An 18,338-nucleotide genomic window follows, 5' to 3' on the forward strand; every position below is an offset into this window, starting at 1 on the left:
CTTTAAGCGCAACGGAGCAACTGTGTCTAAAGTGCTGGAAAAGAGAGAGTTAAACGTTTCTGTTGTAATATCTAGTTCTTCTAAGCTATCTGAGATGCTGAGATGATGAAACTGATTAGGAAGATTATTAATAAAGCAATCTTTAGTAGCAGAAGTGATAGGTCTCACATATTTGAAACACGGAGTCGGCTTTGCAGCCTTGGCTAAATGCAAATTACACGAGACTAGATAATGATCTGAGATGTCATCGCTCTGCTGCAGAATTTCAACGGCATCCACATCTATTCCGCGTGATAATATTAGATCTAGAGTATGATTACGACGATGAGTAGGTCCTGACACGTGTTGTCTAACTCCAATTGAATTTACAATGTCTTTAAATGCCAATCCCAATGCATCTTTTTCATTATCGATGTGTATATTAAAATCACCAACAATTAGTACTTTATCTGCAGTCAATATTAATTCTGATAGAAAGTCCGCAAATTCTTTGATAAAGTCTGTATGGTGCCCTGGTGGCCTGTATACAGTAGCCAGCACAAATCTCAAACGTGATTTATCGTTTACACTATATATTTTTACATTAAGCACCAATGCTTCAAAAGAATTATATTTAAAACTTGATTTCTTAGTGGTTTTGAAACTATTACTATAGATTACAGCAACACCACCCCCTTTGCGTTTCAGACGAGGCTCATGTTTATAACAGTAATCTTGCGGGGTTGATTCATTTAAAGTAATGTAATCGTTTGGTTTTAGCCAGGTTTCTGTCAAACACAGCACATCTAGGTTATTATCTGAAATCATATCATTAACAATGAGTGCTTTTGAAGTAAGCGATCGAATATTCAGCAACCCAAGCTTTAGCATTTGCTCATCTGTATTATAGCTGTTTTTTATTTGTTGAACATCAATGAAATTTTTAACCTTAGTTGGGTTTAAACGTTTTTTGGATTTCCAAATTCGGGGAACAGACACAGTCTCTATATGATGATATCTAGGTGAAAGAGGCTCTATGTGATGGGATTTATCTGGCTTCTATAATGACTGTCTTTAAGACAATGTCTTCATCTTTATCTCACGTGAGTGTACATAATTTTTCAAATTAATTCGCAATCTGATGACACAAACACATATAGTTGCAAATACATTTATTGACAGATCACAGTACAGAGTTTTTGCTACTTTGCATGCAGTCTCAGTTTGCACTTCGGCGCCCAAAATCTACCCAGCCTTGGTAATCTGTAATGCAGTCCTCTCGTTGGATGATTTCTGCCCAAAACATGAGGAACAGCAAGTAAGAGCGAGGCTTTGTTTCTTCTCATGTTTTTATCTTCAGAGACACGCACCTGATAGTGCCTGTAAGAGCTGCCGGGACATGAGTTCGCGCTGATCCTCCGATAACTGCAATGAACGCCTCACAAGGGCCTGCAGTCTCTCTGGTGTCTCAGGTAGTCTCTCTGGAAGCCCTGCCATTGCCTTTGTGTTCGCAGGTTTGTCTTTGGACAGAGGAGAAGCCACACACGCCACTGCCAGCATCGCTACAGCGGTCAATACAATGCACTTGGCCATCATTTCTGTGAAGAATTATTGCAAGTATTTAAAAGCAGTATCTGTGTCAAAAATAAAATAGAATAAAACGACCCATTCCTGCTGGAAATCCATGTTAGGATAAAACAAATTTGGAACATGGTGGTTTATAGCTGGTTCAGACTAGTTGTTAGCTGGTCAACCAGTCACCATGTTCCAAAAACCAACTGAAGGGACCGACTGGTAGCTTGTTTGTTGCTAATCCAAGATGGTGTGCCAGCAAATGACCAATTTAGATCAGCAAAATACAAATTTATTCCAGCTAACGACCAGCTAGAAACCAGATATCAAATTCCAAACACAGATAGGCTACTATCTTAAGATGGTTTCTTTAGCAAGGAAATATAAAGGATATTAAAAGTAAAAATAGATTTACAGTACCTGAATAATGCTGAGCCAGAGACGTTTTAACAGAGTGTAAGAATAAAACCTTGTAATAAAAAATATCCAGTCAGGCCCCTTATATTTCATTTTCAGGTAAAAAACAAAAGTGTTAATCAATGGATTTGGATAATTATTGTTCAGGAGGAGGAGCATGGTTAAGCCGAATACGTCAGACATGACAGTAAACAGAACGTGGCATGGGAAATTCAATAGTTTTTTATCAGAATTTAACATAGCAAACATTACAAAACCAAATGATCAGGAAAGTTATGACACTTATTATGGGAAACAACATTAACATGTACGTGGCCTGTGAATATGAATTAGCACTGGATTTTTATTCCTGTCAGCACCCAAGTTCTCATCTAATCATTTGTTCTAATGTAATATTATATGATGTGCCATCAATAAGTGATATTTTTTAAAACTATCGTATTGATTAAAATGAATTGATTGTGAAAGGCTGTGATGCAGTACTTTTGATTTTATTGCTGGAAAGGAGTCTGTAGCTTCCTCTCAGGACCATTAGATGTATGTACCTAAAGATTTTACCCAAGATCACAATCCTCTGCTATCATGTGTCTGAGGTGAACAAATAATTGCCAATCCACCTTTGAAAGCATAGCTTATATTGAGGTATATGACATCAGATGATGTGTTGTATCCTTCTTTATTACCAGTATTCCACTTTTCCATATCTTCAGTATTAGCTAGTGATGACATAATGGGTCAATGATGTGATCTATAAACTTTTGTTCAGTACATACATAGAATGACTTAAATGCACCCATTCTATGATAAACATTTTTTTAATTGAATTATTTTGATATGTATGGGGGGACATAAGGTAAGAATGTCAGGCTGATGATACAAGTATCCCTATAAAGAAAACAGCCTCATAACAAGGATGAAACTCTTTAAAAAAAGAATAACTATGAAAGGAATATAATTTTGTTTTGTTTTACACAGACTTTCAGTGTATTGACAAACATATATGTATATTAAAAATCTTTTATCTGCAAAACTGCAAAGTCATGTGGTCCAAACAACATGAAAAGGAAAAAAACAACATCAAAGAGTGAGTATCTATACGATTAATAATTCATATTAACAACATTTTACCTTGGAAATGGTTAAAATTTAATTAGACAAAATGATTTTCGTTCTCAAAAGAAATTTACATTTTAATGACAGATTTAGCAAATCTGCCTAAACATGTAGTTACATGCAAGTGAATACACTTAGTCAAATAATTTCATCAGAATAGGTCGGGCCATGAATTTGCATGTTCTGACATTTGAAGTCAGAATGGCCTAACATCATGATTGATTTCTTAAGAATTTTCCCATTCACCCTCTTTAAAATGTCAACATGTAGATCCCCTTTACTGTCAAACGCACCAGCAAAACTGTTTCATTACAAGTTACGACTACATTTTAAGAGACGGTTATCTGGCATTAGGCTACTGACGGAGAAAAATGTACTGAAGAGATGTGTCTTTACTACATTCTGACACAAATCCATTCATCATGATTGATGGTTATGGTTCAGGTACATGACATTTGAGTGCAAGAACAATGTTTGTCATAAGAACTAAACGGAAAAGCAAACCTGATGAATGTTGGTGAATACACAGAGTAAACAAACATGAGAAAATTGCTTAAAGAGTTATTCTGTAATACTGTCACATATATGTGTATAATTAATGGTTGCATTTGAAAGAAGAAAAAGTTACAGGTATTATAAAAAAACACTGTTAACTGGCACATGACCAATACAAACAATCAACAGTTGAAGAAAGATGTAATCTCTTTAAACCACAAATCATTTAACAGTTCTGAAGATTAACATAGTTTTTCAAGGGTGTGTTAGCAGGTTTTTGAAGTCAATGGTTTTAACAAGCGTCCGGGCACAGGTCTCCGCTCACATTCCATCTATTCACTGGAACTGGAAACCTGACACCATGTGGGATGCAGCAGTGCTATATAAGTCAGTCTTTAGTGGAAATTAGATTAGATGTTTAATTTCGACATTTGAAAGACATCCTTCCAAAGATCTTCTGACTTAGCCATGTCGGTCCGTCAAAGTAGTAAGACGTTCACCACTCGGAGCGTGTTCGGGTCAGCTGGCCATGGTTCATCTGGTGGACTGGTCATGAACGGATTGGGGAGTTCAGGGGTCTCTTTGTCTTTTGGTGCACAAAATTATGGCAGCGCTGGGGGCTACGGTGCCCGCCTCTCCAGATCTTTGTCCACTTCATCCGTGACGATGGCTGTTAACGAGGTCAATCTGTATCCCAGCGAGAAGCAGACCATGCAGAACCTCAATGACCGACTGGCATCTTACCTGGAGCGGGTAACATACCTTCTTTTGGTTAACTTCTACTAATGAATCCTGATGAATGCTTTATAAAATATATATATAGAGTATATAGAGTAAACATATATACACACACACACACACACACACACACACACACACACACACACACACACACACACACACACACACACACACACACACACACACACACACACACACACACACACACACACAAACACACACACATATATATATGTTTAATATATATTTTAATATCATATATTAAAATACTAGTCATTGTCTAGGTTGTTTATATATTAATTCATAACTGTTTTACTTAATAAATGTTATCTTGTTAAATTTGGCCAGAATCCCTAAAATCATAAATATTTTTCTAATAATTGTATAACATTGTATACTCACATTACCTTAATATGCACATTATATGAATATGCATAAATTAAAAGTAACAATTATTAAATATAATTTTTTTTGAAAAGTTTTAACAGTAAATTTAGTGTTTAGCTGTTATTTTTACTATTTAGTAGCACGAGAATGCATTTGGGTTACTGTATGTGGAGTTATTGTTTTATTTTCATATCCACCTGAGATCCAGAACAAAATGTACATTGTTTAGAGCATAAGAAACAAATGAAAAAAAAAAGATATTTTATTCATATGCTATGTGATATGTTCTTCATATATTATGCTATGCCCACTGTAGTGGACACCAGGGCTTAGTGGTTTAAAAAAATAAAATTACATGAATTTACATGTATAGGCAAAAACAATGGGATTAAAAAAAAAAAAAAAAAAATTATTCACCAATCAGTTTTTTGTTTTCATGATTTTTTTCAACCAAACTCTGTATAAAGATGATTCTCAGCTATGTTATGAAAGATATTAATTGATATACCATTTTACTTTATGCAATTTGTGGGTAAAATGGCCATTCATGTGAAGTCCCATGTGTATCTATACACTGTATCTAATTTGCATATTAATGTGTTCTTGGGGCAACATGTAATGAAAAAAAAAGTGTTATAATGGGAGTAATAATTGGCAACATTCTCATAATAATATTCTCATGTTTCTGTGTCTTCCAAAATGCCTGATAAGCATGCTTTTAAGTCCAGGTGTCCTCTAAGGTGGACATGTATGAAATAAATGCCCTGTTTTGTAACAGAAAGCCATATTTTGATTAGAAACCCTGAGATGTTGATTTATGACAAACAATTTGAAAATAAGTCAAATTTAAATGATAGTTACAAAATATTATCATATAAGAGTGCTGCAGTTTGATCACTAAATTAATGTTTTGAAACCTCCAAACATTTGGTATCTCTGGAAAGCTCTGAATGTGCTCTTTACAGGACATCCAGACTGTGACGTATGCTGTCAGAGAAATTCACTAAAATATAATGTCAACTACAGTGGAAAAAAGTCTATTCCTGGGTCCCAAATCAGTTATAATGGTTTTACTCTACATATTTAGGCCTAATTAATAATGTACATAAGATAAAACTTTATTTCTCTAATTCTAAATCAATTCTAAATAATTCCTCAAATCAAAAGATGCAAGATTGAACATTACAAACTGCAACATTCTACCTTGAGAGAAAGTTTTGTGATTTGGACTTTGTCTAATTATCTTTGTCTTTTATTATTGTGCACGTTTTGTGTTTTAGGTGCGCTCTTTAGAGCAGGCCAACAAGAAACTCGAGCTGCAAATTAAGGAGTTTTATGACAACAAGAGCCCGGTGGAGAGCAAAAACATGAGTGCTTATCTGACAACCATTTCTGAGCTCAGCATTCAGGTAGAGTTGCTGTCACTCAACAGAAAGATCACACCCCTGAAATAACCAAAATGGCATGAGATGAACCCTGCCTCACCTTATGCCATTATGCCATGTTTTGTATTTCAAATATCACAAATACAACAGGGCAGTCCTGTTTAGAGCTGTTTAACATCAATGTCTAGCTGTTAGCAAAACTAGAAATCTAGTTTCATTTCAGCTAGTCATTTTTTCTCTCTTTTTTAATTCATCCAGATAGTTAGTTATTATGCTTATTGAAAGATTAACATCCCTAAATCAACCACACATTCTCATTTGTCCTTGAAAGATTCAAAGTCGTTTTGTGGAGAACGCAAAGCTCCGTCTGAAGCTGGACAACACCAAGTTCGCCACTAAAGATTTCCACTTGAAGTATGTGATGTGTAAAGCAATATTGCATTTAGTATTGAATGTTTACTGTTGGTTAATCCCAGACAAAAACATAGTATCGGTCCAGATCCGGCCCACGTCTGGAACGTGTGGAATCCACGATAATGCTTTATTTTGATGCTCCCTTTTGAACATTCTGTTGAGAGTTAGTAGACATGTACGTGCAACGTTACTTATAGTCAACAGATTGTGTTAAAGGGACCATCAAAATAAAGTGAAACCGAATCCACGTGTACCAGATGTGGGCCGGATCTGGGCCGACACTATATGCTGCGGTCTGGGATATGATCTTAAAATAGCATATGATCCTTGTCCTCCTTGGCTGTGGCAGGTATGAGACTGAACTGAACTTGCGTTCAGTTGTGGAAGCAGATTCGGCCCGACTGCGAGTGGTTCTGGGAGAGATGAAGCTGTCCATTGGAGACCTGGAGAACCAGCTAACTGGACTGAATGAGGAGCTGCTGTACATGAAGAAGAGCCATGAGGAGGTCACCTTACCATTTCACTGCAATCTTTTGGTCTTGAATTATTTCACAAGAAGGATCAAATGTCATTTTTGGAAGACTAACTGCTCTTTTCCCTCCTCCTCTTTCTCCACAGGATCTTCATTTGTTGCGAGAGAGGCAAAGCGGCTCTGTGAACGTGGAGATGGACTGTGCAGCTCAGTCAGATCTTGATAAGGAGCTGCAGGAGATGAGAGCTCAGTATGAGATGCTTATTGAGAAAAATCGCAGGGAGGCTGAAAGATGGTTCCAGAGCAAGGTGAGCCAGTAAGACAAGTCTTCCTCTGCAAGAAAACAATATGCTAGACCTGCAGGGGCGGGTGAACTTCCTGAAAAGATTTTAACATATAAAAAGAGTGGAATGTAATTCATTGTCATTGCTTTAAAAAAAAGAATAATCCCCTAATAATGATTGAGATGCCAGCTTGTCTGATGATATGCTTTACAACAATTGATTGTATTGTCAGTAGGAATGTTGTTGCGACATTCAAGTAATCGTTAAAGTCTTTCAGCTGTCAAAACTGTTGACATATTTTGTTTTTGTCTGGCTTAGTCAATTGAAGGGGCAGGAACTGCTAAAGCAAAGGTATTTTAATTCAATCTATTAGATGTCAGAAGATTATCCAACACACTCTCATAGCAATTCAAACCTACTGGCAAATAAGTCAAACTTTTATGAATTCATACGCTTGCATTCAAATGTTTTCGTACAGTCTGCTTACACCCGTCTGGGGGTTAGGAGTGGGGTCTCGTTTCGTATGACTCGAATTGTATAAATTCATACAAATTCGCCACCAATTCTAATGTATATTGTTTACATTTTCTCATGGGTTCGCCTTGGGTAAACAGTTCAGTCTGCAACAGAGATTAACTGAAATGTAGCCACACACAGCAGGCAATATTCAGATTCCAACTGACCACAACTACCTTTTTTTTCTGTCATGTATTCCTCATTACTTTCTGGGTTTCAATATTTTAGGCGGAGGTGTTGCAGACTCAGGTGACCACCAGCTATACTGAAATCAAGACATCTCAGACTGAGCTCACTGATGTGAAGAGAACAGTCCAGAGCCTGGAGATAGAACTACAGGGGGTTCTCACCATGGTAAAATCCTGCTCTTGCTCTTTCTGAAGCCCTGCCTTTCTCTGGCAGGAGATAAACAAAGATCTCTGCTTATTTTTCATAATACAACAGTTAGTTCTGGTCTTCGAATGTGATTGACTAAACAGCGTTCCACAAACCCTGATATATAACAGTCCAGCAGCACTGTGACTTCTCACTATTTGTATCACTCCACTTGTCCGTGTCAAACCAAACAGCTTTCTGATGGTCAACGCAGCGAATTCGCATGACTAAGTGAACCAGATGCAAAATCTGCATGTCTTTCACCCTAATACAAAATTCCTGATTGCATAGATTTCTATTAAAATGAAACGATGTTGTCACCAAACAACAGTAGGCCTATGTGACAGCACTTTTCTTCAGCGGTTCTTCAGGGGTTCTTTGCGGTGGTTATGGTGCTATATAGCACCACTACCATTTAAAGAACCTTTTAAGCCGAGTTTGGTTCTTCAGCGGTTCTTTGGGGTGGTTAAGGTGCTATTGATACATTGCACGTGACGTCAGTTGTACTGGCTGGCGGGCAAGAACGTCAGTTTTAATATACAAAAGTTGATGTTTTGAGGTGTACACGACATGTCAGATAGTTGTTGTGCGATTGGATGCACTAACCGCGTTTGTCGCCCGCCAGATATCACGTGACTGCAAAGTATCAATATGGCACCCCTGCCATACAACGAACCCGTTAAGCCCCTACAGTTCTTTAAAGGTTCTCTCTCTCTCTTAGTCTCTTAGTTTAGTTGGTGATAGAATTAGAAAGACAACATTAATCCATCTTTTAAGTAAAAGTGTCATTTAGAAGCATATTGACTCATCAATTGTTGTATCTGGCATGATAATGGACCCTATACCTAAAAACAACAACAAAAAAAAAAAGGTTCTATACCATTTGACAAATGTGCTATAAAGCTTCTTAAGTGCCATATAGTACCAAACGAGGTTTCCCTATTATTATGAGCCAAAAAAAACCCCACTGTTGGGTACTGTTGAGCACCATTTTTGTTGAAGCAATTGTAAACAATCAAGGTGCTAAATGGCACCTCTTACGGTTCTATGTAGCACCATTTGCCAAAGGTGCTGTATAGCACCTTTTTATCACCATTTTTGTTTAGAGTGTGGTTCAATCTTATAGTTTGTAGGAGTTTATGTCCCCATTAAACAATACTGCATATTTGACATAAAATGTTAATCAACTTTCCTTTTTGGTTTTTCATGCATAGATGATCATGTACCCCAATTAACACAAATTCATAATAATAAAATCAAATAATAATAAAATACTTAATATACTTAATAAAAATTTGTCTCACGACAAGTCTTTCGTCCCTTACGAAAAATAAGTATACTTCAAGTTAATTTTATGAAGTATACTTAAGTAATGTTAAAGTATATTTTTAAGTATACTTTATGTAGTAAGTATACTAATATCAATGTGTAGTTGTAGTAAACTTGTAAGTGTACTATTTCAATCCTGCTTGGGACTAAATTGGCCCACTTTTAGTATATAAAAGTATACGTTTAAGTGTACTATAAGTGTAAGAGTAGTAAACTTTAAGTACACAACTAGGTTTCTTATGGAATGCAACTGTACTACAAGTGAGCTTATAAGTATACCAGTAGTTTACTATTTTAATACAAGTAGTACAGTTTTAGTTTATGAAAGTAGGCTACACACTGAAGTGTACTCTCTGTAAACTACTAGTTTAGAAGTTTATACTGCAAGTATACTTGGAGTAAGTTTTACTTTTAAGTTTTCTTTATGTGAACATAACATTATACTTATAGTCAGGGTGCGATTTGTGAAAAAAAAAACAGAGGGGGGGATGTTTTAAAAACATTTTTATTCATAAAAATAAATCATGAGAACATGAACTTCATTCACTGCATTTGCTGCTCTGGACCCTTTTCATTGTTCCCAGCTAGCTAACAAGAGTTTTTGTGCTGAAAAATTACATACCATTACACATATTTCTACTTGGTGACATTCTGAAAAGCCGTACATGGATCAAAGCTAATGGACAGGATCAGATAAATCAGAGTTTAGATTCTCTGCCCGAGCCCGAATTTGACCCGACCCGGGCCGGGCCCTTGATCCAGCACTTGTGTTACAAAATGCAACACGTCACGTGTCATGCTCAGCGTCTCCTCCACTCGCACGCATCACACCGGCCCGGGATAATAATCTTTAAAAATATTTATTTTGTTTAAAAAATATTCTATATTCTAAAACCTTGTTGAATTAAATTAGAGTTGTAGCCTACCAGGGCTACTCCTCCTAGGCCATCCAAAGTTCATTCTTGTTCATTTTCTGTGTTCATCATTTTTCACGTTTTATTTTTATTTTATTTTATTTATTTTTTACGTTTCTTCTTTCAGATCCATTTGCGATCCATTTCATTCTGAATAAACAAACAAGGCAGTTTACATGATTTGTCCTTGTTGCATTATTCATTATGATAATAATTAATAAATGCACGCACAATATCCGTGAACTTGATAAATGTTGCAGATATGTTTTACTATGCACAAACAAATGCTTTCAACTTATGTGTGCAAAATTCAGAAGCAGTAAATGAATGTGCAGCAATTTGTACAAATAGAGTGTCTGTATAGGCCTACTATATGTGTTGTAGCCTAGCCATTAAATAAGCTCATTTAGTTTCATATTTGTTAAAATATTATTGTTATTTTTTTCCATCTATGTTGATTTATGAAAAGTGAACAGCAGCATGAGTAAGATAGGATGTGCAGTATATTGGGAGACTTGGAGTGGGTTAGACATGATTTTGACCATTTCATTAAGTTTTGTTTTGTAGAAAGCCTTTCTTTAAAGTGAATTTCGTTTTGTATGAATTGTATCTTAATTTTAATACATTTTTCATCAACGAATTGCGTGTATTTAATAAATAAGAAGCAAATATAGCAGATATAGGCTATAATCAGAGGCGCCGCCACGGTTACTTGCACTGCACGATAACTTGAGCGGATCTCATCATAAATTAACCGAAACTAAGTGTATGCCTCAAAGAGAATATTAAGAAATATATCTAAAGAACGCTTGAAATGTCTTTAATCGAAAAAATTCAAAACGAAAAGAAATAGGCAACACTCTAATGTAATCCATGCATTTCTCCATATATGCGCATTCACTACGGAGATGGCGATCGTCAACTTCATCTTTGCTTCATCTCAACTTCCCTGGCGCCACCCCTGGGTTTAAATCGGGCTCGGGCTCATAACATACAGTTAATGTGTCGGGCCGGGCCGACAAAGTCAATTCGCCTCATTCGGGCTTTGCGTCTACCGCGCCGCGCGAAACGCATCGCGCCGCAGGACGACCTCTAGACGCGCGTGAACGCGTCTTTACATTGACTAAACATTGAAATCACTCGCGCCAGACACTCAAGAGTGAGTGAGTAATCAAAAAACCTTTGCTTAGCCTCAATTGAGTAAAACACCGTATGTGCAACTTCAGCACTAACTCTGCTTGTCATCATAGAAACAGATAATCAGATTGTGATGTTTATTCCCGCTTCAGTAATATGCTGCATATGCAGCGTAAAATAAGACCTGAATGCAAAATGCAAGCCCTAAAAATACAATGCATTAAAATGCAAGCATGGTTAATGCAATGCCTATTATTTTTCAAGTAGTGCAATTCAACAGGCTTTTTGTTTCAAAAACATTTGAGATTATTTTACTTCCATATGCAACCGTCTCGCAAGTGTTGATAGGCTATTACTCGTGAGGTGTAACCAATCATATAGCGCCGTGGGCGGGACATGGAGCAAGTCTGCAGAGTGGTGATTACCATAGACAGTAAAAGAAATGGACACAGCGACCCCATTGGATTCAACGGAGACATGTGCTGAGTCCCAATTCGCATACTATCCGTCCTAAATAGTATGCGAAACTAGAATTAGTACGTCCCAAATCGTAGCATGTTGAAATGAGTATTCCAAAGATACCCGGATGGTCTACTATTTCCGGTTAGAATTCGAAGTGCAGATCAATGCACACTCTAACGGCTAATATTGCCCACAACCCATTGCGTGCGGGAGGGAGGAGCTTTGCGGTGATGATGGTGATGTAAACCTGGCAGTCGGATGCAGCAACGGAGATGCGCCCTCAGTTTTTAAGTGTAAGAATTCAAATGTTTAACCCTAATTAAAGTTATATTTTATTGTCTCGTAATATTAATGGGTTTATGTTGTGCCAAAAAAGTACCGTGTTTATCTTGTAGGGTCCGACGAAGATACCGAGCGCCTCGATGCAGGCTACAAAACAATAAATAAAAAGGCTCTAGTAGCCTACAGTGTCATGCAAGTGTCTTTTTTATGTATTTCTGTTTCTGTCTGACTTATATGTTAACTTTATCAGTCCAACCAAAGAAACATGGTTACTACACTTTTACTATAGTAAAAGCATGGTTCATTTTCATCGGGGTATTTTTAAGGATTATACATAAGTATAAGATTAAGTATAAAATACGTTAAACAATAGTTACACTATAAACTTTAAATATTTTAACTCAGAAAATAAGTAGCGCTAGCTTTCGTTACACACATTTGCACATGAACGTCAGAACCAGCCGCCTCACAAACGACCTGCGTTTGGTTGATCTACGACGACGCCCTGCTTCACTCCTCAATTTGGTAAACAGATTGTAAATGTATTGTGGAAAAAAAGATGGGAATAGTAAATAAAATTATATTGGATATATAACAGATTTTGTTAACAGTCGCGGTGTGCGTAACTAGGCAACCACGTTCAAGTTCACGTTGCATGACGTCATCGAAGTATGTCCCAGAACGTGCATACTTTTTTGCTACACACTCAAAAGTATGTACTTTTTCATCACAAAAAAAGTACATACTTTTAGGTCGTAGTATAAGTAGGCGAATTGGGACTCAGCCAAAGTGAAGCCAATTAGAAAATCTTACTTCCTGGGGGTCCAGCGTACTGCGCAAACTCAAACTGAGCTCGACGACGTAGATGTGACGTGAGCAAACCGTCTGTCTTCTAGTAGCTGTGCCAAGATCAATCTGAATCATTACCTTCCGAAACTCGCAGAGACGGAGAGCGTGAGTAGGAGCTGTCCATGATCTTGGAGCAGGAGAAACTTTTTGTAGGTGTTCTGATTAATTACTTTGTCATTTTGCCTCGACGTCCTCCCGATTGCCCGCGAGCTTCTCCTCCTGTCCATACGGTAATTCTCTACTGTGCGACAGAGAGTCGCGTGGCTGTGACGCAATCGTTAGCCTACTTGTACAAAAACTGCTTCTACAGGGCCATAACGTAAGATACAAGGTAATGGAGCATTTTATACATTGTCGTGTTTCTTTAGAAATAAATAATGGACAAATGGAGTCTTTAAACGCCTCAGATGTGAAGTTATTCGCTGTCAAAGTGACGCCAAAATGAATGGGAGTCAATGGGATGCTAACTGCAGGTGGGGTTCCGTTAGCCAATGGCGGCGTCCGGGGGTAAAAATAATTAAGCAGAGGCAGGGATACATTGACCAGAAAGGGGGAAATCCCACGCATCCCCCCCGGCAAATCGCACCCTGCTTATAGTTTACTATTTATATATTACTTTTGCACTTGCAGTAGCCTATACTATGTTCAAATTAATATATTATTTTTTAACTGTAGCCTACTTTAATTAAAAAAAAAAATATTTTATTAGCTTCATGCATACTTTTTTATTAACACCTGAATGTCGGTAAGTTTAAAGAAAAGGCAACATTTTAAACAAAAAAAGTTGAGAAAATCACATTTTTGTCAAAGACTATGCCTTGATCAGATTCAGAACGATGATCAAAACACAGATGGAGTAGCAGATCGAGTCCAACACCCCCAAAGCTTCACAGTCGTTTTCTCTTCATGGGTTACGCTTCATTTCTTTGGTAATATTAAGCAGTTTTGATTTACACGCTGTTTAATGTTTGATGATCACGTTATTTTACATTTGAGTGAGCAATCTATTACTTGTTTCAGCCACTTCTTCTCCTGTGTTTTGATCATAGACCGTAAGGTTTTGATCCGGAGATTCTGTACTAGAAGATGTGTCATAGCGCCCCCTACCGTATAACAGTGAAAATATGCATAGCTGGAAAATTCAGTCAATGGTGGGGAAAAGTAGAATTTGAGTAAATTCCGGTACTATATTTAATAGGCTGCTCGATCAAAAGAGTTAACACAACTACAAGCCAAGTATACTTTGAATACTTGATTACACTTTTAAGTATATCTCGATCAAAAGATTGAGTACAAGTACTGGCCAAATATACTTGGACCTTTCTCTCAGTATAAGTCAAGTACACTTAAGTGTGATTTTAGTATATTTCTGAGAAGTATAAAGTATATTTCTGAGAAGTATATAAAATGTAGACTGAAAGTATACTTTCTTATGTTTAGCTCAAAAGAAGTATACTACTAGAACACTTGAATAAACTTCTTTTTCGTAAGGGTATCCCAATCAAGTTTTCTCAACTTCACCTTGAAATAAAGGTTACATGTAAAGCCATTTTTAGTGTTTAGTATTCTCTTTGAAATAAAATATAAACACAAAATTAATTACCTATTTTTTAAATCTGTAAATCCATTAAATTAGTTTATGTCCCTCAAACTTCAGTTCATCCTGTTACATTGGTGATATTTGCCCTTTAAATTTTTTAGCCTATGCCCCAAATCACATGACTGGCTAAAAGTGACATAATTTCCTTGGAGGTAAACTATGGGTAAAACAACTCCAAGAACAAAGTAAGAATCAGTCATAAACTTTTCTCTGTGTCCTCGTTTTTAGAAGATAGTCTTAGTCTTCAGTCTTTTAGTAATTAGTCTTATCTAATAGGGTAAAAAAAAAAAATTATACTGGATGACAGTGTTTGTTTATGTGTTTAAAATCTATTTTATATCTATTAAAATTCTTCCTAAATGTAAACCATCTGCTAGCATATTGTTCCTTTTTCGCTAATAATGGGATTAATAAATGTCCACCCAAAAACGTCCACATGCACCATTATTGTAAAACTGTCATGTAACAGGGTGGACCAACTTCATAGAATGTAAAAGTGAAATTTGAAATGTTTGGTCAAAATTATTAGGTTACACTCCAAAATCCCAAATCCACCAAACCGTAGGATTGATCTGCCTACTTATGACTTCCCTACTACAACATAGGCAGAAAACAGTATGTGAGACAAGTAGTATGTCTGAATTCATATTATTCATAAAACAGTAGGTGAAAAGTACCTGGATGACCTACTTCTGGCAAGATTTTGAAGTGGGTTTCTGATGAATACTTTACTATCTCATGAGGCGACATAACTGATGCTGGGACAGTAGATAAAGTGACAGTGACAGCGTTTCATTCATAATCCCCATTTTCATATTATATACATTTAATCATTTAGCAGACACTTTTATAGCTTATAGACAATATGCAATTTCAAACACAGCCACTGTCTTTGTGAGTGAGTCAGTGAATTATTAATTCAATCGATCTGTTCAAAGATGGTAGGTAGCCTAAATTAATTGTCGTGTGTTGCTTGGAGATGTAACATTTTTCATTCTGCTGTGGCAATATTGTGTTTAAAATGTAAGTTGCTCAGTGTTCATTTCTTGTTTGTTGAACGACATAAAAGCATTATGACAATCACAATTGTGCTGTTAATCTGAATCATTTCCTTTCCTCTCTCTCTCTCCTCTCTCTCTCTCTCTCTCTCTCTCTCTCTCTCTCTCTCTCTCTCTCTCTCTCTCTCTCTCTCTCTCTCTCTCAATATCCTCAATATATCAAAAAAACATTTCAACCACTTAACATGGTTTATAATATGCCATTTCCCTTGAGTATTTAATCTCCCCATACGATGTTCAATCATTTTCTCCAGAAACAAAACCTGGAGCAGAGTTTGGCTGACGTGGGCATACGCTATGCTGTCCAGCTGAGTCAGCTGCAATTGCAAATAGACCACCTGCAGGAGGAGCTACAGAGACTCAATGCCAACATCCGACAACAGGCTTCCGAGTACCAGCTGCTGCTGGACATCAAGATGAGGCTGGAGATGGAGATCGCTGAATACAGGAGGCTGCTGGAAGGAGAAGCTCAAACGTACGTAGAACAGATTTATTTAAATTTGCTCTGTTCAGGTGTATGTGGCTTGTTGTGAATATCAGTTCATTTGTTGAGCTTATGTACTGTATCAGCTATGAGACCCAGGGTCTATCGTTGTGTTCTGTAGGACCGTCATAAGCACGTCTGAATCTTCCATGACTCAAACTTGCATGACTAAAACCATGACCGAGACAGAAACAGTGACCAAAACAATGGAGATAAAGGAAGAGGAGGAAGGTGAGTGAAATGAAATGTTTTATGTTGGTCCCTTCATTCAGTCAACATGGAGCAGAAATGAATGGAACTAGTAATAAATGTGTCTTTTGAACCCTTACAGAGTATAACCCTCACGTCCAGCGCAGAGTGAAGGTCATTGTGGAGGAGATTGTGGATGGCAAAGTCGTATCTTCTTCTGTTGAGGAGAAAGTCCATGAAATTAGCTGAGAAAACAATGCAATAACAAAACTAATCTTATATGTAGAGTCTAATGACAAATGGTGTTTGATTTGTTGTGTTTTGGATACTAGCCACTAGGTGTCGCTGTACATCAATTAAACGATCAGCTATAGTCTAATTTAACTCAAGGTGAGGGTTGAAACTAAAGTATGAGTAAGAGATTGAGATATAGCGACATGGTCAGTGTGAGGCAAAGAAGGTTGTTTTATTAACCAAAATCAAATGTGAACATTGACACTTAGGAAATTGTTTTATTTGTGCCAGTGAAAATAATGTTTATTAAAAAATACATAGGCCTACCCTGTTTGAATGTAGCAAGGATTAGAGTCAGTGCAAAACATGTTTAATAATTGACTTCTTAGCAAATAATACCTGTTTTTTTTTATTTGAAACAATGACTCTTTATGCAAATTGTGCTATTACTTACATTGCAAACTCACACTTGCACACACTAAAGTTTTAAGGAAATTATTCTTTGCATTTGTTATATATATAAAATAAAATAAAATAAAGATTGTTCATGCAATCAGAACATGTGTCAGAGATTCACTTGAGCAGCATGTCTAAATGTCTGACATATCACTGTAAAGAATTAATCATGGGTCTTGATGATGATTAAAAATATTGTGTAGCCTATATTTCATTAAGAAAATTGTGATTCAGTGTTGTATGGAAAATACTGAGAACATTTCACTTATAAAATCAAGAGATATATTTTCCTCCGTTTTTTAAGGAAACGTACACAATTTTGAAGCTTGAATTGAGGAACCGATTAAGCTGATAAAATTAAGGAAAAATGGCTACCTATTTATTTTAAAAGAATTAGCTCAATTATGCGGTTTTATTTAGAGACACCATTGTTAGTTCCCAGCAGGCTTTGCACATGGCTGGAAATGGAGAGGAAATATTGAAATTAAATATTATTTTGTGTGTATTTGAGTAAAGGGACACATCTGTTAATGTTCAGGTCCCTTTCAGTCAGTCACTACGAGTTATGTCAGAGACTGACGAATGGGGGTTTCGCTAGAGAGCCCTATCACCTTCGACTTATTAGAAAATGAGCCAATGGTATGAAAATACAATGGGCCTGCTGAATTTGCATCGCGAACTCTGCCCCACCGTGTGGGTATAAAAGGAGCCGCGAGTGCAATCTCGCATTATGTTTTTGCTTTGGAGCCTAAGTGTGAATGTGCTTCACCTTCTTCAAGCAAGAGAGCTCTTCAGTCGGTGTTGGTGTGACGGCGTGTTTCAGCGAAACACGAAAAAACAATCCTGCTGCTGGTCTGTGCAGTGGCTTGCACGCGGCTCGTGTTTCTCGCCTGGACGCTTCAGCACTTCTAAAAGAGCTTTTTCTTTCTAAAAGAGCTGCACGAGCACGTCTCGCCCATGTGTTTCTGGATGTGGGCGCATGGTCCTTCTGCCTGACGGTCACGAGTGCTGCTTAGCGTGTTTGGGGTTTAATCACGCTCAGGGAACATGGCTATCGCGGTGTTAAGATCAAGACTCGACCTCCATGGAGGAAGAGTCCCCTCTGCCACACCCCAATCTATCTCCTCCTTGAGAGGGGATACTTTGGCTGCTGGCCAGGATGATCTGAGGCTTACGGTGTGGAACAACCCGACG

General features: G+C 37.2%; 1 protein-coding gene across 1 annotated transcript; it reads left to right on the forward strand.

The window, feature by feature from the left end:
* Positions 1–4,044: 4,044 nt before the first annotated feature.
* Positions 4,045–17,245, forward strand: krt99 (keratin 99; the record flags this gene model as incomplete). Its single annotated transcript, XM_081358550.1, has 9 exons — positions 4,045–4,329; positions 5,985–6,113; positions 6,421–6,503; positions 6,853–7,009; positions 7,122–7,283; positions 8,004–8,129; positions 16,036–16,256; positions 16,387–16,496; positions 16,597–17,245. 9 exons carry the CDS (start codon positions 4,045–4,047, stop codon positions 16,701–16,703), a joined length of 1,380 nt encoding a protein of 459 aa, XP_081214676.1. The 3' UTR covers positions 16,704–17,245.
* Between the last annotated feature and the right edge of the window lie 1,093 nt (positions 17,246–18,338).

This window comes from Scardinius erythrophthalmus (genome assembly GCF_964197995.2).
Source record: "Scardinius erythrophthalmus genome assembly, chromosome: 25".
Taxonomy (NCBI): domain Eukaryota; kingdom Metazoa; phylum Chordata; class Actinopteri; order Cypriniformes; family Leuciscidae; genus Scardinius; species Scardinius erythrophthalmus.